The sequence below is a fragment of the Trachemys scripta genome, chromosome 20, assembly GCF_013100865.1.
Source record: "Trachemys scripta elegans isolate TJP31775 chromosome 20, CAS_Tse_1.0, whole genome shotgun sequence".
Taxonomy (NCBI): Eukaryota; Metazoa; Chordata; order Testudines; family Emydidae; genus Trachemys; species Trachemys scripta.
This window is the reverse complement of record NC_048317.1, coordinates 10,023,153-10,046,144: the sequence shown is the minus strand read 5'-3', so window position 1 is coordinate 10,046,144 and position 22,992 is coordinate 10,023,153. Positions and strand designations below refer to the sequence as shown.

The 22,992-nt window shown below is 42.1% G+C and overlaps 1 protein-coding gene across 1 annotated transcript; it reads right to left on the bottom strand.

The window, feature by feature from the left end:
• Nucleotides 1-887: 887 nt before the first annotated feature.
• On the bottom strand, nucleotides 888-22,107 carry DHDDS (dehydrodolichyl diphosphate synthase subunit). Its single transcript, XM_034754106.1, has 9 exons — nucleotides 22,034-22,107; nucleotides 20,586-20,712; nucleotides 19,234-19,350; nucleotides 16,568-16,710; nucleotides 14,903-15,019; nucleotides 14,608-14,709; nucleotides 9,278-9,392; nucleotides 6,802-6,909; nucleotides 888-3,170 (listed from the first exon to the last, which is right to left on the bottom strand). Exons 2-9 carry the CDS (start codon nucleotides 20,646-20,648, stop codon nucleotides 2,934-2,936), a joined length of 1,002 nt encoding a protein of 333 aa, XP_034609997.1. The 5' UTR covers nucleotides 20,649-20,712; nucleotides 22,034-22,107; the 3' UTR covers nucleotides 888-2,933.
• Between the last annotated feature and the right edge of the window lie 885 nt (nucleotides 22,108-22,992).

Here is a 22,992-nt window from a genome sequence, read left to right as displayed (position 1 = left end):
TCTAAGAAGTTATTTTTTTGCATTGCACAATGAAATCACTCAAAATGGCAACTAAAACGTTGAGAGAGAAATAGCCAAGTCAATGACCAGAGGAAGGAGCAGACCTTAATCAATGGAGGGCAGGGATTCAGTTAAAGCAACAGGGTGGAACTAGGTGCTTTAAGACATGCTTTTGGCAATAGGGAAACAGATCAACACTAGGCTGATAACAGAAACTGATGCGAAGCTTCTCTACACGGAGGATAAAATAAATCTCCCCCACCCTCAACCTGTAAAAATTCCAGGTTTTCCAACAGAAATGGGGGAAACTAATCTTTTAGTGTTTGAAAAGCCCAGAAAAATTAGATTAGGGACTATTAAACAACTCAAAAAAGGTGAAAGTTTGAGTGCTGGTAACCATTATGGATTGTAAATGACTTGTAGAGTCTGCCCCTTTCCCCAGGAAGACAGTTAGAGAAAGAGACCCCCATAGTCTATTTCTCCATGTACATTTGCTACACTTTATGTCTGATTGTTAGGTACACAAGTTTTACCTGTATCAAACTTGTCCTTTTAGCTATACCTTCTCTAGAAGAATACCACCCCACAGCTTTTTGGGTTGTAACAGGGCTCTTCAACTACACAGCAAGCCTTCCCAGAAAACTTTCCAGTGATAATTATCCATATTATATCCATCTTCCCTCAAGGCTTTTACACCATTCTAAATTACAGAAATTGAACTCTCCCTTGAAAAGGCTTGCAACTTTCTTCCTGTAGCTTTAACTCGAAAACTTCAGTGGAAAGACCTATTCCTAAAAAGGTATATATGTACAAGCTCTGCGTGCTGTTTTTCACAACCTTTTTCCACCAATTCCTTATTAAAAAAAAAAAAAAAATACCACTGCAGGTCAGGCTGTCCTGGTTTTCATCTTACACCTGAAAATATAATTTTATTTGACCAAAAACAGGTTATTGCACAGAACCTATTCTCTAGTCCCTGAAGGGTACAGTGGAACGGGCTCCCAAGTCCTGTGCTAGGGCTCTACGGGCCCTGTAAAGTTTAGACTACAGAGAAATCCAGCTCTTTAAGGATAAGAGAGCAGGGAACTTAAGAACAATTTCCACAGAAAACCTCTTGAAAGGTAAAGAAAGGATTAAATGAAATGCAGGTAGATAAACACTATAAAATTGACAGCCTTCATCACCCATAGATCTCACAATGCATTATTTGTGAGGTAGCATTAGCTATTTACACAAGAGGATGCACTGGAAGGTGGTTTATTCAGCCAATGTCTCAGGCTTCCAGCACATCACCAAATCAGAAAATCTGCTAATTCACTCCATCTCAACAGGCATAAAGTGGGGAGTCACATATTCGGTAAGGAACACCACCACCACTACTAGACCTGGGCATCGTCTTCATTAAATCTTTAAAAAGCAGCTTACGATAGTTTTAAATTTTCAGCTAATTTTAAAAATGTTTTGTAGTAAAATGCTTTATTCATGTTTGACATTTTAATGATCCTCTTCACAATAATTTTCAGGGTGCTGTTTGCACCACTTAAGTCTTTCAAATCTGCATTTTTTTTATCTGGAGGTAAAAGGAACACTTTAAAAAACAGCAAAAGCTGATATTGCATTTGAATGTGCCTCAGAAAAAACATTGTGGAGACATGTTCAGTTGGTTTTGGCCATACAAAAGCACATAAATCAGAGATGGAAAAAAACTAAATGTCAGCTAGTCCATCTCCCTGCCAGTAGGGAATTCAAAACAGATAGTACAGTGCCCATTTGAGTCTTTCCCATTATCAAATTACTCCACAGCCACACAAACCATCCCTGTTAAGAGCCTCTACAGGTCATCTTTAAACCATATTGAGTAGGAAACATGGATTCATCTTAGTCCCCATGTTCTTGAGCTAAGGCCATCCCAATACTCTGAAGCAGAAGGGGAAAAGCTGTACATGTGGATTGAGTCTTACACTCATTTAGTAGATCATGATGTAGCTGGCTTTAGCTAAGTTATCTCCCTGCCTCAGACAAGTTCTTTTTAACAAGGTATTTGATTCACAGCCAGTTCTTTCTCCACACCTCTTCCAAAATAATAATAATAATAAACAAATACAAGTATTGTGCCTGATATTGGAAAAAGACACTTGTGCCCTTCCTTCTTTCAATACTGTAGAGAGGATAATGGAACAAGAATGCAAGTACAAGATGATATTAAGGGCCAGTAACAACTTCTTCCTCTATACAGCATGGCTGAGGGTCTATATTTTGCTACAGCTCTTTGAAAGCCAGCAGCAGATGTATCAAAACCTGGAACAAAAAGTCAAGGAGGGCAAAGAAGGAAAAATTTGACAAGAAAATGATTTATGGAGAATATTTTTTTGCCACAGCTCATAGCAGGTCCCCACCATAAACAGTTCTTTCCACACAGAATGGGAATAGCATGCTTCTTTGGAAGAGCTGACCACCCACGTTGTTATAATAAACAAATCTCACTGAAAGTGGCAGTAGGAATTGAAGCACAGGATCCCAAGGCAGATTTAAGAGAGAATTGGGTTCTTTTGCCTCAGCTGACTCACAAGAAGCCTTAACCACATTGGAAGTTCATTCTAGTCAACTGCTGGTCACAAAAATACCCAGAGATGCAAAGAGTCAGGCAGCAGAGAAGAGAGGAGGCATTGCATTCCTTTCTCCATTTTTAGAGGCAGGAGGCAAGACCATCCTGACACATTACCTTCCCCAGTGGCATTTACAGAAGTAGTACTTAGTACTCAGCTTCTGCCCTTTGGATAGTGCCACTTTGGATATAAAGTCTTGTACCAGTCTTGCATCACCAGCGTGGAACCCCCCCCCACCCCCATCCCCCCACATAGTGAATTCCTCTGGCCTAGCAGTAGTGTTATATCTAACACTGCTCATATTCACCGTCACAAGGCCTATCCAGGTCATGCAGACACTGTACACAATCTTTCAAGGAAGTCCACTCTTTTGTGCTCTAGGGCCTGCAGAAAGCCCTGGGTTCTCTCTTCCCGCAGGGCAGTGTATTTCTGCAATAGTGTCCGTCGGCGCTGAGAGTCTCCATGGGATGCAGACCCTTCCTGTTGCAGCTTGTTTGTTACATAAGCCTGGTCACTTTCCAGCTGCTGCCGCTTCCTTTCCTCCATGTGCAAATCTCTGGCCTTCTGAAGTGAAAAGCAATAGAGTATTAGCGTTTTACTGGCTCTTTCCGCTCATTTCTTTCTGTGGTGCTGATACATGGCAGAACAGGTTGCAGCAAAAATAAGTCGCTGCTTACTTAGCTATCAATCTGTAGATTAAACCTAAAATAGGCCCGGTGTGAATCTCCTGTACTGTTAGGCAGCTGTTTGATTGACTGGAGAGGGTACAAGAAAATCCTTGAGGAACCCTTCACCGAGACCTAGGTCTGGTCACATAGACTCATTTTTAAAATGGAAAAAAGGCGGTGACTGCCAGCGGAAAAACCTCAAGTATCTGAATCAGAGCTAAAGAAACCAGTTTACAACAGAGCTCTCAAACCACAAAGCCATGTACACGAAACAGTCCCTGTCAAAGCCATCCCAGAATCCTTGGAACCGGTTCTCAAAGCTGTTCAAAGGTGGCGTTATAGGAATCAGGACAATGGTTTATGGGGCAAGTCTACCATCTGATGACCAGCTGTCTGAAGTAATCTGCTTCAGCAGAAAGTGAGAGCAGGCTCAACACCACCCAGATGACACTTTGGACTTAATAATGCACTGATTTAAGACACAGTATGGGGGCTATAGGAAGGTAACAGATTTAAGTATTGAAATTTTCTAGTACAAAAATAGTTTGATTTCTCTCCACATCGCATTTTGAAGTCTGCAGTCATGAAGCTTTGAATACTAGAAATCTACATGAATGGAGACTTTTTTTTTTTTTAAATGGATTTAGGAGTCTCCCCAACGCTTTCCACAAAAATAAGCTTTGTTTTAAAAATATTTCTAACTCTAGGGTTGTGACAACAAAATGGCAAACATACCAAGGTAGTGCTGTCCTTTCAAGTAAGCAACAAGACAAACAGTAGCCATAAAAAGTGGGAATAACCCCCAACTCACTCCAGTGAGGAAGTCTATGAGAGATTTTTAGATGCCAGTTTAACTTTCTTGCTGCTAGTAGTGTGAGCAGAAGCACTCCTTATGTGCTTGGATGAGCCATTCAATTGAGGTATGTTCCACAGGCATAGTGTTGCCTGTTTGAAATACAAGATAACTGAACTCTTCTACATAGGATTTCTGCCTCTGGACAGAGTGCCTGTTTACCAGGAGGGACTTGATGTCTTCATTTCAATGGAAGTGGCTTGCTGACCAATCTCTCCTTAATCATTTCCACTACCCTCCTCCCCATTTATCACAGAGCAACTCAGATTACAGCTGCCTCACTACTACATACCAGTGCCATGTACCAAACTCCTAGTCTCTCTACTGAATTGTGGGCCCACTGTAGAGCAATTAATGGGGTGCTCAAAAGCCTGAAGTTGTATGATCTGGGATTAGAAAGCCCCAGCCTCTATGTTGCACAACCTATGCTGCAGAATGGCAGATGGCACCGTGAGGCAGTTTGGTCCCAACAGAGGCGGAAGGGGAGGAAGGTAACTCTCCAATATTCCCATAAAGCGATAAACGCCTTCGACATGTCCCTTCTGCTAGCTTTCAAACCCTCAACCGTACCAGCCCTTCGGGGCTCCCCCAGTCTCCAAAAACTGTCCTGACAGTGCAGAAATCCCCTCCCAAAATAAACCTCCTCAACTGATAAAATTCACGGTCATCTAGCAGCAGAAGTCAAGCCACCAAAACCCTATATCTTCATTGACATACTTCCTTCTCTTCACAGTTCATCCCACACCTACGCGGACCCTCCTTGGCCTTGGATGGGACTTTCTTCATGTGCCATCATCCCAGCTCCTTCTGAGGCTTCAGTGGTTATTTTAAAGCAGTGATACTCTGACCTCAGTGGCTCAAGAGCTAAATTAGCGATCATCATCACCCAAAAGAGCCACAGTAGTTTGAATTCATTAATTCATTGCTTCATTTACTATTTTGATACATGATTCTCACAGCGAAATGACTGATCAAGTATTCTACAATTGGTTAATAACATAGTAAAAGTATCCTGATTAGTAAATAATTAAATCACAGTGTTTTAATATCATACGCTGCAAAGAGCTGCAAAAGACACATTAAAGAGCCACTTGTGGCTCCTAAGCGCCAGTCTGAGTATCGCTGCTTTAGAATGACAAGGAGCTCTCCTCCCACAAAGCCTAAATACACTCCCAGTAGCATGTACAACCCCTGATGCTCGAGAGAGAGAACGGGCCTGGAAATCTAACTCAATTTTCATGTACCAATGTGGAGCACTATCCAAAGTGTAAGGCTAATGAAGTAATCTTGGTTATTCATTTAATTAAGGCGCTAGCAACTCTTCTTAAATGAGGATATGAGTGACAGTACTAGCAACTGGAAAATGCGGAGTTCCTATAAAACTTGGTCTAGCAGCAGTAACTCATTTTAAATAGAGTAACTTTTTTTTTTTTTTAAATAAATCCTTGTATTTGACTGTATTCGTTAGTAATACATGGGAACACAAGTACCAAATAAAGCCAAACACAAAATTAGAAATTCAAACAAGTTTTGGCTAAGATCTTTAACCAACTTCTGCAGAGACACCCTCAACTGATTTCCGGTTGCCACGAGATAGCTGGCCTAATCTCAGTATGTATGGGGCTAACAGCTTTGAAGCTATTATGACAGCTAGCCACAGTCAGTTTCACTTTTGGCTGTTTTAGTAACCCTTACTTAATAAGCCGTAGCACCGATGGAGAAATTCCTCCTTACCTAGTTAAATCAATCTACGTCAGAAAGAAAACTAAATGGAAAGCAGAGAATATTAAATGAATAGAATTGCAGTAAAAACATTAATTTGCTTATTTTTCAACAATCTGCATGTTTGAAAGGGATAGGATAAGAATGCTCCCAGAGAGTTGGGAATTTACATGTTAATACCTTGAAGTTGGGGTTAACTATATTTAGGTAACATTAATTACAATGAGCCTGGTTAAAAACACTATTATACCCTCAAAATAAATGAGAGCATTAAAGCAATCAAGTGAGATAAGGGGAATTTGTTTACATTTTATGTGTTGTCACACTGAGGTGCAACCCAAATTACATGATCAATGACAAGCCTATAAGAAGTCTGAAGCATTTTGGGGGCTTTTCACCTTCTCATTACTTATGGAAGAAGTAGTGGTATTTCAGTGCTGCCCTGAATCCCAAAGTGTCTGGCTATTTCTATTAAAATGATCATCAGTCGATGAGTTAATTGTATTACAATGTATCATTATGCTTCAGAATGAACACACTAATGAAATGAGCAGGGGAGGATCCCAGCTGTCAGAGCGGTTTCTTTTATCTGCAAACTCAGACAAACGGTTTTGAATCAGGTCAGATCAGCATTGGCTCAGATTTTCTACGCCATCATTATTATAAAGGCTAGAAATTGTTTTGTGAAACATTCTGCAGAAGCCACCCCAGCCACCAGACAAGTGCTGATATGGTGCATCATTGTACTCACCCCACCACTGAACATCTGCTGTAGGCCACTATCGAAACAGTGTCTGACTAGACATATCACTAGTTTATCCAAACATGGTTAATTGCAATGTTTCTAATACTTACTAGGCTACGTTACACACATGCTCTCCTGGCCTCCAGCATATTACTGATATGTGTAGACAATATATCGTCTTGGGCTCTTCCTCGCTAGTGCTCTTACCTGTAAAGCGCTGTGATTCATCTGGAACCGAAGGATAGCCTCACACAAGTTCCAGAAGGAATATTCTGGCCACAGCACAGACTGAAAGACCAAGCATGAGTGGGATGTCTGCAGAAAGCAAGATCACCAAGAATTTAATAACCTAGGGATGAAAATCATCAAGAAGTGGCTTTGTCAGTCACAAGCCATGCCAGAGTTTCCCAGGCAGGGGCTCTCATAGGATTTGTTTATCAGGTCCCGCCTGCATGCGTACATGAGGCTGTCCAACACAGTATTCCAAGAATTACAACACAGCCTGATTTATCGGACTGGTTGTGTGAAATTTTAATAGGACAAGGCTGGGAAGCGTTGAGCAACAATCATCCCTCTGAGGGATGATAACATACCATTTGGATGAAGGGGGTTTAAATTAAAAACCACAACAGCCAGGAAATTCAGAGTCAGCTCAACACTGTTCTGTTTTCACCTGTTTGTTTCTACCGTTGGGACTGCAAGGGCCTTCCATCCTTAGTACAATACGCAGGCAGGGTTAGACTGCTACATCGGTCTTAAGAGAATCTATTGCTAGTAAATTAAGCATCAAAACTAAAACAGCATCACATGACTGTTGGAGCCTGGGTCAGGGATGGATGACAGGTTCATATTAGTGTTCGGAACAAGACCTCTGGACCACCATTTATCATAGGACATCTTGTAGGATTCCTTTTTCCCCCCCTCTTAATATCATTTTAACTGCACATTGGATTTGAGACACAGTGGTGACATCATAGGACTGGGAACCAGGAGTTTTCCCACTTAAATCTTGGTTTTGCCATCAACTCCTTCTAAAGGCTTGGGAAAGTTATGTAATTCTTCTGCTAGGGTTTCTGCAAGATGTGGATAATGCTTTACCTTCCAGGGACATTGCACGGACTGCTCTTGTCTGTATAGTTCTTTCAAGATTTAAAAAACGCTATATGAAGTCTAAAGAATTTTAAGTTCTCATTTTGTTTCAGATAAATATAACAATTAAGACATTCCCTTCAATATTTCAAATTAGCTTCATCAGCATCAGAATAACTCCCGTTTCAGGGCTGTCATGTTGTATAAGACACACTTCCAGTGTCACCACTGCAATACACACAACCCTCACACCACTTAACTTCTCCAGAACGTGTGATCCATTTCTTGGCCACTTCCTCCCATTCTCCAATGTAGACTAGAAGTTGAACAAACTCATTTTACCAGCGCAGATACATGGCATAAAGGTATTTGTCAGACATATTATTGGGTGACAGCTGTTGCGCCCTTCTCTGTGTTGCCATTCAGTTTGTTATAGGTCTACATTACAGGATCACACTATGAGGAGAAGCAAGAACGAAGGAAAGCAGGGATTCAGCTCGTCAGAACCTCCACCTCTAATATTATTACAAACGGCTATTGTGGAAACTGTGCTGATGAAGAATGCCAGACTGACAGAATGAAGAACTCCATTTATAACAAGTGCTGTAGGAATGTACATTTCTCACTAACGCCCTGTCAAGTTGGCTCAGGCACTACCTGGAGGGACCCTTAATGATGTAGTTCATTCTTCTTCAAGGCCATTAATCCTTTACCTCACTGGTGAGTTGATGAATGAAAGTAGTGAGACCAACATTCGCTTATGATGTTCATATCTGCCCAGAGTACATGTGTACCCCAAACTTTTGGAGGAGAAGGGCAGGACAATTTAGAAGCAAGTCACAACTCAGATTAGAGAACATCTGCAAACTTGTCATCTGCAGAGCTGGTAACTGAGACATGATCAGTGATTGTTTAAAGGCAGCAGGTAATTGAGGGTCCAAACAAGTTTGTTTTCCCCCCCCCTCTAATTTAACTGAAAAGCAGTTTGATTCCAACATGTTTCTGCATTGTTTGCAGCCCAAACTTTACAGCACTGCTCTAGCACACAAGAAATAGAAAAGGAAATAAACGGAAATAAAGTGCATATTGACAAGCTAGTCTTAAATCTATTATTTTTAAACCTGATAATGTCCTTTTAAACCTTTCCCTCTGAACAGTCACAGCTAAGAGTGGATGCTCATTACACATTCCTTCCATCACATCCCAGGGGTATATGTTGCCAGACTGGTTAGTTCCCAGTTTCAGATCATCTAAAACTTGGACTGACACGAGTGAGAGAATGAACAAGGAAGGTACAAATCAGTCTCTTCACCAACTTGTGAACTAGACTGTGATTTCTTATTTTAAGTGTTTTCAGGACAATTACAATCTCCAGTTTGTTGCACTGGAGTGCATTAGAGCACCGTGAAGTCAGGAGAGATGGAAAAAGCTCATATTGGGATTTTCCCTGGGATTTAGACCATCCAGTGAATTGCTGGTGCCAAGACATGACTGGTTTCTGAAGAGGTGCTCTCACTTCAGCTGACTCCTGGGCTCAGAAGAAAGGCCTGTTATGCAAATACGGAATATTTTGAGGACAAGACAGAGGTTTTACCTGCCAGAGCAAGAAGTCACTAAGCCGGACCTCTCCAGAGGTTCGTATCAGGAGGTCTGGGTTGGGGGAGTTGTTGGTGTAGAGACATTTATCGAGCAATGACTCTGACACATCGCTGAGAGAAAGAGAGACAGACAGAGAGACCTCCCATTAATAAGATCACATTCATAACCTGACAGTGATGACACCATGAAATCAGAGTTACTAGGCCTACTTACAAAGGTATGAGTTTGCGGTTCTGGACAGAGAACACCAGCGATTGAAGAGATCTACAGCACAGACAGTGGCAGTGCAAGCACCTTCCCCTCTCCTGACCATCTCAACTCTATCCCCTCTCCATGCTGGAGCGGGGAGTTCAGTCTCTATAATCCATTTGTTACTTGACCTCACAACTGAGACTGCCAGCAAGGAAGCCAACTGTCAAGGCATCTTTTATGCCATAAACACTGGAACTGAATTGAGACCCTCCAGCTCACTTTTGTTCCGTTCAGGTTCTTGTACTGTACTCATCACCATGTTACCTAAGGCCATATAGTAATTTTCAGTCACTATAAACTAGTCTGATTGGAATCAGTGAATGCCTAAGGGCCAGTAGGGAAAATATGACAAAATATCAGGTGAAATTTTTAAGGAATCATCCTGTTTTTACAATACATTAATTGACGGACTACACAACTTACCAAATCAAGGAGCTGTGGTGTTACTGTCTCTTTAAAATGGCATTTATAGGTGTATTGGGACCAAAAAAAAAAGTTTTGTGTAGCTATCAAAACCTGTAAAGTAAGGGCCTATATACCCTACGGGTTATCACATGTTTGCTCCCTAAACTAGTTACAACACAGTTCAAATTTACAGTGTAGGTGAGATCTTAGAATTCCTGCTGGGTGTATCCAAAGCTTTAGCTTCGTTAAGAGACATAGTTAAGATCCCACACACTACAATTGAAGCGGGGTGGAACCAGTTTAAGACAACCGCATTGTAACATGGTCGCCTACATGTCTGTACTTGTAGCATAGACGGGTTACCTGAAACAAGGACTCAGTTTAAGACTGGACATTGCAAAGCAATCTGATGTACATCCAGGGGAAGGTATTGGCCTTGACACTTCACAGCACCAGTGTGTCCTGGGCACACCTCCTCTCTGTCCCCCCGTGCCAGGAAATTGTGGAGAAGGCAGTATAGGAGCTGGCTATGCCAGCTCCACAGCTGTTGGGACTTCTCCATGCTGGGGGATCCCCTTATAAAAGGGCTAGGGCCCATAGCACAAAGGGGATGGAAAGGGGCACAGAATCTGTCTCAATATTAAGGTATTTGATATAATTGTGGTGGGTTTTTTTATGCAGTCCAGCAGCTGGAAATAAGGAGAGGCCACCATCATATGACTAACCAGCTCTCTGTGAGCCACAAGCAAGCACTCCAGGGACCAGTTTTGGAATCACATCCAGCACCCTTTTAAAGAGCAACTCATTATCCTGTCAAGTGTGGTTAGCAGTGGTGGAGAGGATTGACTATTCGCTGAAAGACCTTGTAAACCCATCACCCCTGAATTCTTTATCACCACATACAGAAAATTCCACATTGAAGTCTTTTGATCAAAAGCAGTCTTGCTCTCCCAGTTATTTTTATCCACCCTGGAAAAAAGTAAATGATTAAATAAAAAAAAAAATCCGATTTTTTTTTTTAAAGTCGGATTTTTTTTGATAAAATGCTTTTTGAGGAAAAAACCTATCTAAAGATAGTTTTAATTAAGATACATTATAGCTCAAAGATATCTCATCATGGAATAGAGACTATAAATTCTAATTCTATAGTATGAGACAATATAGTCATGTAATGTTTAAGAAAAGTTTTATAAACTAGTTCCAAAAATTAATGGATTAGGGACCTAACCTTGTGAGGTTCCAGGGGTTTTGTTATAGATTATTTAGGTTAATCTTTATCTACCCAAAGGGACTCAATGCTCAGTCTAGAAGATACCATCAGAAATGTTTAGTTAAGCAGTTCTCAAACTGTGGATTTGTGTCTCCAGAGATAACATGCTTGTTAACAGCAAAAATGTTTTTAAATAAATAATATATTGAGGTGAGAAATTACAGACCTAAACCCTATTGTCCCTCTGCAAATTTGTGTACACACAGTCAATCCCTTGCCTCTCTCTCAAAGTGCAAAGTTTCAAAAAGTTCAATGAATAGAAGATTGTTGGGGGGGGCAGAATAGATCTGGACAAGGAGAAGAAGTCTGGAGATAAATGTGAGAAGGGAGGGACAGGCAGTAGAAACAAAAGTGAAACTATTGGAGCAGCATATTCAAGAAATCTTGAGGTCTTTTTGAGTGTAGCCTTCATTGATTTGAGATCTACCATACCATTCTCTCACTAGAAGGGAAAACCTATAATGGCAGCAGGCCGTAAAAGAGACCCAGTTTGGGAATATTTTAATTAAGTTCCTCTACCTGTAGGTAAGAAAGGCATGCATGCAAAATGCAAGCAAAGAAATGCAAGGCCTGGTTGCCTTGATGAAACAACATCATGAGAAGTGTTCCTTCTCAGGAGGAAGCAGCGTTGAAGATGATGAAAGGAACATGTCTGAACATGCAGGATCTTCAGGTTGGTAAGCTTTTTTATTTCATACTTCTTTCTTAAGGACTGCCTGTCTTCTTTATGGACTATTCTTGAATTCTCATGTTTGAGCAAAAAATATAGTTGTTACTCTATGGTACTATCATTTTAGATGCAGTTGTGATTAAAAAATAAATGGCTGAAATAGGCAGATCTTCCTTTTACAATTTCACCTTTAAAGTAGTACGGAGTGTCAGTGAATACAATGAGTAATACTAAATGAGCAGTATAATAATAATAAAATAACTGCATTGACTTATTTTGTTTAGGAGAATCCATCCTCAACATACAGGATTCTGAAGACTATCCACTTTTAAGATCACCATCGTTTTCTATAGTTTCAGAGTTATCTGCCAATGATAGTGTTTCAGTCACATCATGTATGTCACATAGCCACAGTATATCACCTGTAGCAAAAAGAAAAAGAAAAAACAAACATCTCCATCATCCAGAAACAACTATAGATAAGTTTGTGATAGGAACCAGCAGATTACAAAAAGAGGTAATTGATGAAAAAATTGCCCGGTTTGTTTATGCAACAAACTCTCCTTTCCATATGATTGAGAACCCACATTTAATTAACATGGTTCAGTCATTAAGACCAGGATACAGTCCACCCAACAGAGCAGATGTCGCAGGCAAATTGCTGGATAAAGTGTATGAAAGAGAAATTGAGCAGTGTGCAAAAGGTCTAGAGGTAAAGTTGTTAACCTGAGTCTTGATGGTGGAGCAATCTCCACAATGATCCTGTTGTATGTGCTTGTGTGACAACAGAAGAAGAGAAGGTTTTCCTTACAGAAACACTTGATACTTCAGGAAATGCACACACAGCAGGATACTTACAAGAAGTAGCAGTAAAAGCTATAACAAACCATGAAAAAAAATTCAAATGTCTATTACACAGCTTGGTCACAGACAATGCTGCAAATGTATCCAAGGTTAGAAGAAATTTAGAAGAGAGTCCCAAGCTAATAACATATGGTTGCAGTGCTCATTTGATGCACATCCTAGCCAAAGACTTCAGTGTTCCAGAACTAAAGGCTAATGTTGTTGAAATTGCAAAATACTTCTGTAATAACCACTTTGTAGCAGCTGCTCTGAAAAAAGTGGGAGGAACCAAGCTAACTTTCCCACAAGACGTGCAATGGAACTCAGCAGTGGACTGTTTTGAGCACAATATCAAGAACTGGCCTAATCTGATGACAGTTTGTGAACAAAATTGTGAAAAATAGATGGCACTGTCACAGCCAAAGTTCTCAACATTGGGCGTAAGAGAAATGTTGAACACATGCTGAGTACCCTGAAGCCTATTTCTGTAGCCTTGAATAAAATGCAGGGAAATAGCTGTTTTATTGCTGACGCTGTTGAAATTAGAAAGGAACAGAGTGAGATCTTAAAAAGAGAAATATGCAATGACAGAGTTAAATTACAAGCATTAAAAAAAAAAAAAAAAAAAAATGAATGGGACAAGCACTATCTCCAGCTCATTTTCTTGCAAGTATTCTCAATACTCGGTACCAAGGTCAAACCTTAACGGCTGAAGAAGAGGAGCTGGCTATGACATGGACATCCAGCAATCATCCCTCCATAATGCCAACTATAATAACTTCTGAGCTAAGGATGAACCATTCAAGAAATATATGTTTGCTGATGATGTTTTAAAGAAAGTCACACCAGTTAACTGGTGGCAGTCACTTAAGCACTTGGATTCAGAGACTGTTGAAGTACTAATCTCACTTTTAACAGCAGTAGCTTCTTCTGCCGGTGTAGAAAGAATATTTTCTTTCTTTGGACTAATTCATTCCAAACTGAGAAATCATTTGGGACCTGAAAAAGCAGGAAAGCTTGTTTTTCTTCTCCAGATTATGAACGAACAGGAAAATGAAGGTGAAGACGACTGAGTTAGCTGTAGAAGCCAATATTTTAAGTTTCTCATGTTGACCTGGCTGACATAGTCTATTTAACTTTTTTTTTTAAATCTTTAATTTAACTATTTTAATTAAAACAATTAACAAAAATAAACTTGGTTTTAAAAAACTTGAATGTTTAACAATTCAAAAATTCATATGCTTGTTTTGTTAAAATAGTATAAGTTTGCTGTTGAAGAAAACAATCCAGAATACATAACCTTGTTGTTTTAGTTAAATAAAACAATTTAAATGTCTGTCTGGTGATGTTCCCCTCCTAATACAGCATGGCAAGAAAATCCTCCAAATATTAATGATTAACCTGTTGAACTGGAGATATTTATGAAGTCATTGGGAGGTGAACTATCTGCTTCAGTTACCTTTGGTAACTGAAATAACCAAACATTCATTTTCTGATATAGCTGTAAAACTAAATCTGAAAAGTTTTCAAAGTAAATCACTTTAAAAATGTATAGTGTGTACCTTCTAAAATGAAACCTACGTCTATTTGTGAGTTGTGAAGAATATGTATTAAGGTTATAACAACCAACAAGAATGCACTTTTATGTAGAAATCCATGATTAAATAGAGTGTTCCTGACTAGTGATTTAAATCAAATTGATTTAAATCAAATCCACCCTGCTTTATTTCATGCCACCATCCTAATGGTGACATCCAGAAACAGACTGGATTTTAAAGCAATGGCTCTTATGTTGTTGCACCTACGGAAGACTGCACAGTAATCCCAGAAGCTGTGAGGGGGATGTGGGTAGACTAGAGTCATTAGAGCAAGACACATGAGTTACCTAGGTTCAAGTAGTCCTTGTTCCACTCCCCAGGCCATCTCTCTCACCGCATTGCTGATTTCATGTCTGGACGTGTATGCAAAGCAGACATTCAGGAAACACCTGAAAAACGTGAAAGAAACTAACTCAAGAAAGGACCCAGCAGGTAACAGAAAGAAGAATCTATCTAGAACACTGATGCATGCTTATGGGAAAAAGGCAGAAAGGGACAATGTGCAGTGTCTGTTGAACCTCCACTTCCAAGAGCATGGGATGGATACAGTATCTCTGCAACTTTGAATTGTGTATTACTCACTTGTTGTAATTCCTGGTTGCCAGCACAGCCTGGGCAATCAATTCCTGAATATCCAGTGGCAGAAGTGGCAGGTCCCCAAGGACACGGATACGCACACCATGCTTCTTCAAATTCTCCCTACACAGAACAACAAAGGCTGAGGAGAGCAGCTGGGCTCTGATCAACAGCAGGCATGCCATAGCCCTACCAAATTCACAGTCCATTTTCATAAGTTTCATGGTCATAGCATTTTAAAAATCTTAAGTTTCACAGTGTTGTAAGAAAGCATGAATATGTATTTAAAACCAGCAATATAAACATGTAAAGCCCACAACAACCTCCCCCAAAGAGTGATGACTCCCCTCCCCAATGCCACCCTTACTTTTGTGCTGCCGCTGATAATGTCACTGCCTTCAAAGCTGGAGACTCAGCCAGCAGCTGCGGCTCTCTGGCCGCCCAGCTCTGAAGGCAGTGCAGAAGTAAGGGTTGCAATACCATGACCCCTCTCCCCCTACAATAGCCTTGCAATGCCCTTTTGGGTCAGGACCCTCAGTTTGAGAAATATTGTTATAGGGTAAAAGTATACAAAAGAACAGTTTTCACGGTTCATGATGCATTTTTCATGGCTGTGAATTTGGTAGGGCCTACCTATTGCCTGTAAGTCACATCTGGCACTCCTAACATCTTTTATGGAAGAGGGTCATAACATTACAGGTGAAATGAAGACCTGGTGTAACTGGCAGTGAGGCCTGTAGTGTTGAAATTGTTTACAGGCAACCTGAGTTTGACCATCACTAGAGCTCTAGCCATTTCTTCAAGGGAAATTTAAAAATAAAAGTAACCCAGTTTCCCGACACACAGAAATAGTTCAATAATTGTCCAAAAAAGAACCAAGGTAAGGATTATAGTTGTGGGATAGTGCATTGTTTGCCATACTTAGAGGCTATTAAATTCATCACAAGAAAGATTTTTATACAAGTGATTGTTTTCCTGCGTTTTACTAAGCAGAAATTAAGAGGGGTACGGGCAACTAGAATTAGTAGTGGCTATTCACCTATCACTAATTTCCAATTGGAGGAGAGACTAGTGCATCAACAAGGGAAAAACAATGCCAACAGGAAACGTGCTCATTATATAGTTATTTTGGACAGAAGAGACACTCTCCTAGTAGAGCTATCCTGAAATCCACAACCACCTTTGTATTCCAGTACCTGCTCCTGAGTGGAGAATGACAACGCTGGCTCAAGTCCAGTACGGTGCAAACCAGTGCTATACAAGTTTTCAGCCGTACATCAGGACGGAGATAAGCACCTCTCCAATATTCCAGCCCCTCTCTACCTTTACCAATTCACCTAAAAACTGAACTACTCTAACCCAGCCCCCTTTATTCTAACCCTGTCCCCTGACAGTTCTTCTGATGTCACAAAAGTCAGGGCTTCCATTCTTTTTGTCGCACGCAGACACAAATAAATGTGCCAAGTTGTTGAACATTAAATTGCCTCTCTGTGGTCATCTAAATCCACACTGAATCCAGGTCTCCAGCTGAAGACATATACAGCTGCTTTCATTGAGTTAATGCAGATTAACACATCACATCACAACATCACTTTAACATCCCTTACTGCCATTTCTCCCTTTGCCCCAAATTTATTTCGCCCTCTCGGCGTGGGCTTGAGAGGATCTTACTGTTCTTCCAGCAGGCGGCTAAATTTTTGCCTCGCCAGCTCCATCAGCCCATCCACCTCCTCCTCGGAGCGTTTAAAGTTCTCAATGCTAAATGCATAGACCGTGACCTCCCGGATATCCAGATTCAAGCACCACCTCAGCGTCTGCAAGAGGAAAAATGGAGTCATTCAGAGCAGTGACTCAAAACCTTTACCGACTACTGTACCCCTTTCAGAGTCTGATTTGTCTTGTGTACCCCCAAGTTTCACCTCAATTAAAAGTTACTTGCTTACAAAATCAGACATAAAAATACAAATGTAACAGCACACTCTTACTGAAAAATTCCTGACTTTCTCATTTCTACCATACAATTATAAAGTAAGTCAATTGAAATATAAATATTGTACTTACATTTCAGTGTATAATATATAGAGCAGTATAAACAAGTCTTGTCTGTATGAAATTTTAGTTTGTACTGTCTTCGGTAGTGCTTTTTATGCAGCCTGTTGTAAAACTAGGCAAATATCTAAATGAGCTGATGTACCCCATGGAAGAGCTCTGTGTACCCCACTGACTCAGAGCACCAGATCTCAGCAAGCGTGTGAACTTCATCACTCCACTAACAGTGACTGGGACAAAAAGAAAGAAAAGAAAAAGAGTCTACCATGGCCCTAGTTCCATAAAGGTTCCAGGTTCACCTCAAAGAACTCTGGAAAATAATCTTGGCTTGAACAAATATAACCTTTCTTTACCCCTGCTCAGAACCTAAACACTGAGTGTAACTGTAGGGCCTGTTACAGGGTAGATTACAGTGTGTTCTAAGAACAGCCAGTAAAACAGAAGGAGTATTTAGGAACATAGGAACTGCCGTAATGGGTCAGACCAGAGATTCATCTAGTTCAGTGTCCTGTTTCCAACAGTGTCCAGCAACAGATGCTTCAGAAGAAACTTACAGTAGGCAGATGTGGGACAGCCCAACTTCCATGAAAGTCTCATCCTAACCCTTAATAGTTAGAGATTGGCATAAACCCTGACTCATGAGGTTTTATATCCCTTCCAGAACCTTAAAAAACACACACCACCAAAAAAACCCAAAACAAAACAAAAAAAAAAAAAAAAAAACACAAAGACAACCTTCCCTTCCCCCCACCCCCCAAACTATCAACTGTTAGAACTCTGGATATTCTTGTTATCCATATAAATGTCCAAATCTTATTTGAATCTCGCAAAGTTCCTGGCCTCAACAACATCATATGGCAATGGAGTTTCACAGTCTAATTACGCACTGTGTGGAAAAAGTATTTCTTTGCATCAGTTTTGAATTTGTCACCTTTCCATTTCATTAACGTTCCAATCTGAGCACCTTCAGTGCAGAGTTACACCAACACTTCCTACAGTCACTTATTATGGCCAGGAACAATTTGTAGCCACAGAAGTTATAACAATGCGCAGAATCTCGGAAGCCTAGGTAGAGGGAGTAGGGATGAGCCACTTTCGTGAAATAAACATCTAGCAGAAGGGTCACAGAGGGCTGAAAACATTTACAGTATTTAAGCCAGAGAGGTCAATTCCAGAACAGACCGAGTACTAACCCACCCAAGGAAACCATTTCTTGTAGCATACAAGAGAAAAGATTAATACATAATATAATAATGCATGTGTCAGTTCATGGCAAGTGCACCTGTACTTCCCCTTAGTGGTCCAGCTAGAGCACTGACTTTCAGGCTTCCAGCCCCCGCACCCATCTCTCTCCCTTCTGACCAGGATTTCTAGGCTAAACAGTTCCCTGCCTTCACTGTGTTATTCCCAGCAAAAAAAGACAGATTGCCTAAATGAGCCTGCTTGCTTTCTTTCTCCTCACAGAGGAAACATATTCAAAAACAATAAAAGAACCTAAATGCTTGCTAATAATCTTGGAGATTACCCCGTCCCCGCCCCCCCAATCTCCAGAAGTTTGGTCGGTGTCAGTCCGTCCAACCCTTCCTTAAGGACTGGAGACCTCCACAGACTGGGGGTCTTGTCTGTTTGCTGGATCAGAATCAAAAGCTCTGAGTCTGTTTAAACAACAGGCTATTTATCCCAAAATCCTTTTTTTGGATGTTGGTCCCTAGAGAACAGAGTTTGAACTAGTACATATGAGCCTCGGGGGGGGGGGGGGGGGGGGGGGGAGACGGGACTTCAAAGGGCCGATAACTGGAGGAATTACATTAGCACTGCACCCCCCTCCCCCCCGAGAAGTTACATACAATCTCACAATAACACAAACAATTGCATATTTAATCGAATCCCAAAGGTATTGGACTCAGTTCAGTAAGGTTTGTCCAGGATATTGTCATATCTATCACACTGTGTACTTTGCAATCTTTCACTAAAGGATCTGAAAGTGCTTTATAAACATTAGGCCTCATGATCTGTGGGGTAGGTATTATTTCCCTGTTTTACAGATGAGTAAATAGGAGAGATTAAGTGACTCTCCCAAGGCCACAGGGGTCAATGGTAGATCTAAGAACAGAACCCCGGAATTCTGACTCCCAGCCCCAGGGTCTAAATACCAGATTCCACTCCCTTTAAGAAAGGGGACAATTGTGCATGCACGAAGAAAGAAAATGCTGAGGAAAACTGGAACCAGGGATCCAACATCCAAACCGCTGTCACCCAGAAGCACCTATACAGAAGGTCCTCCCCACCTGTGCCAGTTTGTCGAAGCCCTCCGAATGCCCCTGCTGCCTCTTCACGTGGCATTTCTGAGCATAACGGCGATTCCCATCCATGATAAATGCGACATGCTTGGGCATTGGACCTGCCTAGATGGCAAGAAAAAGAAAGGCTAAATAGACTAGAAAGCTAACAACCAACTTGGAGTCCCACCTCAATTAGCTTAACCCATCCAGCCCCTGGCAGTACCTCCCCTTTAGTATAGAATCCATCTAATGGACTCCCTGTAAAGTTCGGGGGCGAAGGGGAGTCAAAATAGCGAAAGACAGAAGAACACAGGCTACTAGATAGATGTACATATGGCTCTTTGGTAACCCTAGCTTAGAGTCCATTTGAAGCACTATGACCGTGGCACTCACCATTAACTGCCTTTGGCTCTCCTTTACCCTGTTGTGCGACAGAGAACTGACCATATTTAGGATACAAGAGAGCCTGGAACAGCACTATGAAGTGATTACCACCTTCTGTCAGTGAAGACTCAGCAGGTATTCCGAGTCCCACAGTGCCAGTATTGTAAACATTTACAATTTCAGCATTCAAGAGAAACTACAGACCCAACTCATCTACATGGAGAAAAATCTGACTTTCACCCCTAAAATGGATATTTCCTCCCCTTAATTTCACCGGGCATCTACAGCATTTTTTGAGCATAGAAACAGAGATGCTTATATCAGCAACAGCATAAGTTTCTCGAGACTTGCTTGCAGAGGGCATGGCAGACAGTTTTCTAGAACTATTGGGATGTATTACATTCAATATAAATATTTTTTTAAAAGAAGAATTGGAATTATATGCATCTAAAATATTCTGTCTGCATCCTTCCCACCCCCTCTTCAATTCTCATATGACTTTAACAGCCATTATTTCTCAAACCACTAGACAGACAAACACGTAATACCATTTGAAAACTAGGGTTTCCATCTGCTTTTAAATGGTAAAATAATTTCTAGCTCTAGTGATTCTTATGATGCTGGTTATCAGAAATGAAATGAGAGAAAGGGCAAGAGGATGACAAGATAATGAATCTTAAAATAATGTATCTCTTGATCAGACAGCGCTACAAATATTAGAAATCTGGGAATTCCAGCTTGCTACTGACGAGCATCAATTATGGTTCTGCTCATCCACAAAATTCAAGCCAGGGTAATTTTCCATCCCTGAATATAATTTAGGAATGTACATTCAGTACTAGTGTTAACATGTGTTCCTGTACAATGGCATTTTTTTACAGAAGCAGTCACAGTGATCGTTCTTTTCTCTAATATGGAGAAGCAATCTTGAAAATGCTTGGTTGTCACAGGTAGCACTGAAGTTTATGTCTTACCTTTATAATGTTGGCACAAAATCTCTCTATGATGGTCAACTCTCCTTCTTTGATCCATGACATGGCCTTACCCACAGCCAATTTTTGAGGAGCAAGATGAGAAGAGGGACAAATAAATCAGGAAGATCTGTTTGGGCCCAAAGCAGTAAGAACAGTCACTTTGGAAAAGTAAGCTTTAGTCAGTCACCTTCTAAGAGTTGTTTTTTTTTTTTTTAAACTAACTTATACTAAAGGTAGAAAAACACAGTATGCAAGCCCAGGGCTGGATAGCTTAGAAATGGGATATGGAGTTTGTCAGCTTTATATTGCCAGCACTGGGTAGCAATAAGAAAAAACAGATACCACCTGATAACTGTTCAATGGCCTGCGTGAAAAGACTTGTTGGGTCTCAGCACAGTTTTCAGAGAATAAGCACACACATTACAAAAGTCACCACCATGGTTGTCATTAACTGGCCATCAGCAAAGACAAGGGCTAACTGATCTTGGAGACTGCACTCCCCTTTCACCCACAGAAGTGCTTGCTCCAATTTAGGGGCAATATACACTGGCAGGAGCTGAGAACCTGCCCTGCTGCCGCTCGTGCTATTTCTGTTCTGTAGAAAAAGAGGAATTCAGCCTCCAGTCATCAAGGCAGAATCTTTCACCAGCACAAATGCTGAATAGGTCCCATGTACGTTTGGCCCATTGATCATGCCTGTGGCAATTTGCTGAGCTCCCAGAGAATCCTTTACTTTCTTCCAACTAGGGTTCTGAGCTATTCACCTTCAGCTAAGGGCAGGCAAACTAATGATGGAGAGAGAGCCTGGAGGTGGGGGAGGATAGTCCACCTCTAGCTGTTTAATACACACCAATCCAGGCCTTGTTTTGAATCTATCATGGGCCCTAGGTGAATAGATGGGATGGCTTCTTCACCCACTCTCACTTAGAGTCCCTCCCCTTTCTCCTCCAGAGAGGAAGTCTGGCCAGAGACTCAGGGGAGCTCAGCCACCTCCCAGAACTTGGGCTTTATTACCAGAACTTTCCCACCCCCCTCTCAATAGGAGACTCTGGCTCCCGAGACCTTGGCCTTCCTCCCTAGCCACTAACAATACTACCCAGCTCTCACACAGCCCGTGTCATCCGTAGGTCTCCAGGCGCTTTACCAAGGATCATTATCACTGTGCTACAGATGGGGAAACTGAGGCACGTGGCAGGGAAGTGACTGGCCCAAGGCCACCCAGCGGACTAGTGGCAGAGCCGGGAGTACAGCCCAGTTCTCCTGAGTCCCAGCCTAGTGCTCTGACCACTAGGCTATGCTGCCTCAGCACCCCGGGGCTTCCCCCAGCCGCGTCAGGTACCCCCCCTCCCACCACAGGCTCTCCCCAGACCCTCCCGCAGCTGGGAGTGGGGGGAACCCCCCCTCGCAATGGGAGCACCCCCAGCCCCTCTCCCCGCTCCCAGCCGTACCTCTCCCTCCGGCACCCAGCCTCTCAGCAGCTTCCCGAGCAGAGTGACGTGTCCTTCCGCATACGTCATCATCACGCGCGGACACCGACTCCTCGCGCATGCGCCGTGGGCACGCTGAAGCTGCTGCCTTTAAGTGTCCCGCGCTTTCATCTTCCCGCCAACGCGGCCCGGGGGCGGAGGCGGGACCCTGCTGAGGGGCACAGGCTGGGGGCGGGGTTAACGGGAGATGGGAACAGCCTGTACAGGGACACAGCTGTAGGGGTGGGCAGGTGCCTGAGGGTAGAGCGGGTCCCTTAGGAGAGGCGGCTAAGCCCCCTCTCTAAGCACAGACCCGCCCTCCCACGAGGGGTGCCCTGTGCCCCTGCCCTGGGGAGATGCTTTGGGTGCCACACCCCAGACTGACTGGCGCCGTGTTCAAGGGCAGCTCACACCTTGGTACCGGGGCACCAAGGCCCACCCTGCTGGGCTGGGACGTTTATGGGCACAGCCCCCATTTCTCCCTCTCTTAGGGTGACCAGACAGCAAGTGTGAAAAATCGGGACGGGGGTGGGGGGGTAATAGGAGCCTATATAAGAAAAAGACCCAAAAATCGGGACTGTCCCTATAAAATCGGGACATCTGGTCACCCTACCCTCTCTTCACATGCAAGCTTCGTAACAGCCCCTCAAAATCCTACCCGTGGCCACACACATAGCGTGCAGGCCTGTCAGTTCCTGCCCCACCTCCCTGGGTGTAGTTTAGGGAGAATATAGAAATCAGACTATGCCTATGCCCACATCCCCAGGCACAGCACCACGTGTCAGCTGTTGCAATTCACACACCAGTCAGGTGACATTTTAAAATGGGGCTTGGTTGTTACTAATTTTTTTTTTGGCCACAGCCACACAGTGTGACCAGATGTCCTGATTTTATAGGAAGCAACAGAGGGTCCTCTGTATCGGGGTAGCCGTGTTAGTCTG

Excerpts from the sequence above, each read along its gene's own strand:
- DHDDS (XM_034754106.1), bottom strand. The coding sequence starts at position 20,648 with ATGTCATGGATCAAAGAAGGAGAGTTGACCATCATAGAGAGATTTTGT. Across the intron at positions 9,393-14,607 it reads CAAGGACTACTTGAACCTAG|CGATGTGTCAGAGTCATTGC; the intron begins GTAACTCATGTG and ends TCTTTCTCTCAG. Across the intron at positions 6,910-9,277 it reads GTGACTTCTTGCTCTGGCAG|ACATCCCACTCATGCTTGGT; the intron begins GTAAAACCTCTG and ends TGCTTTCTGCAG.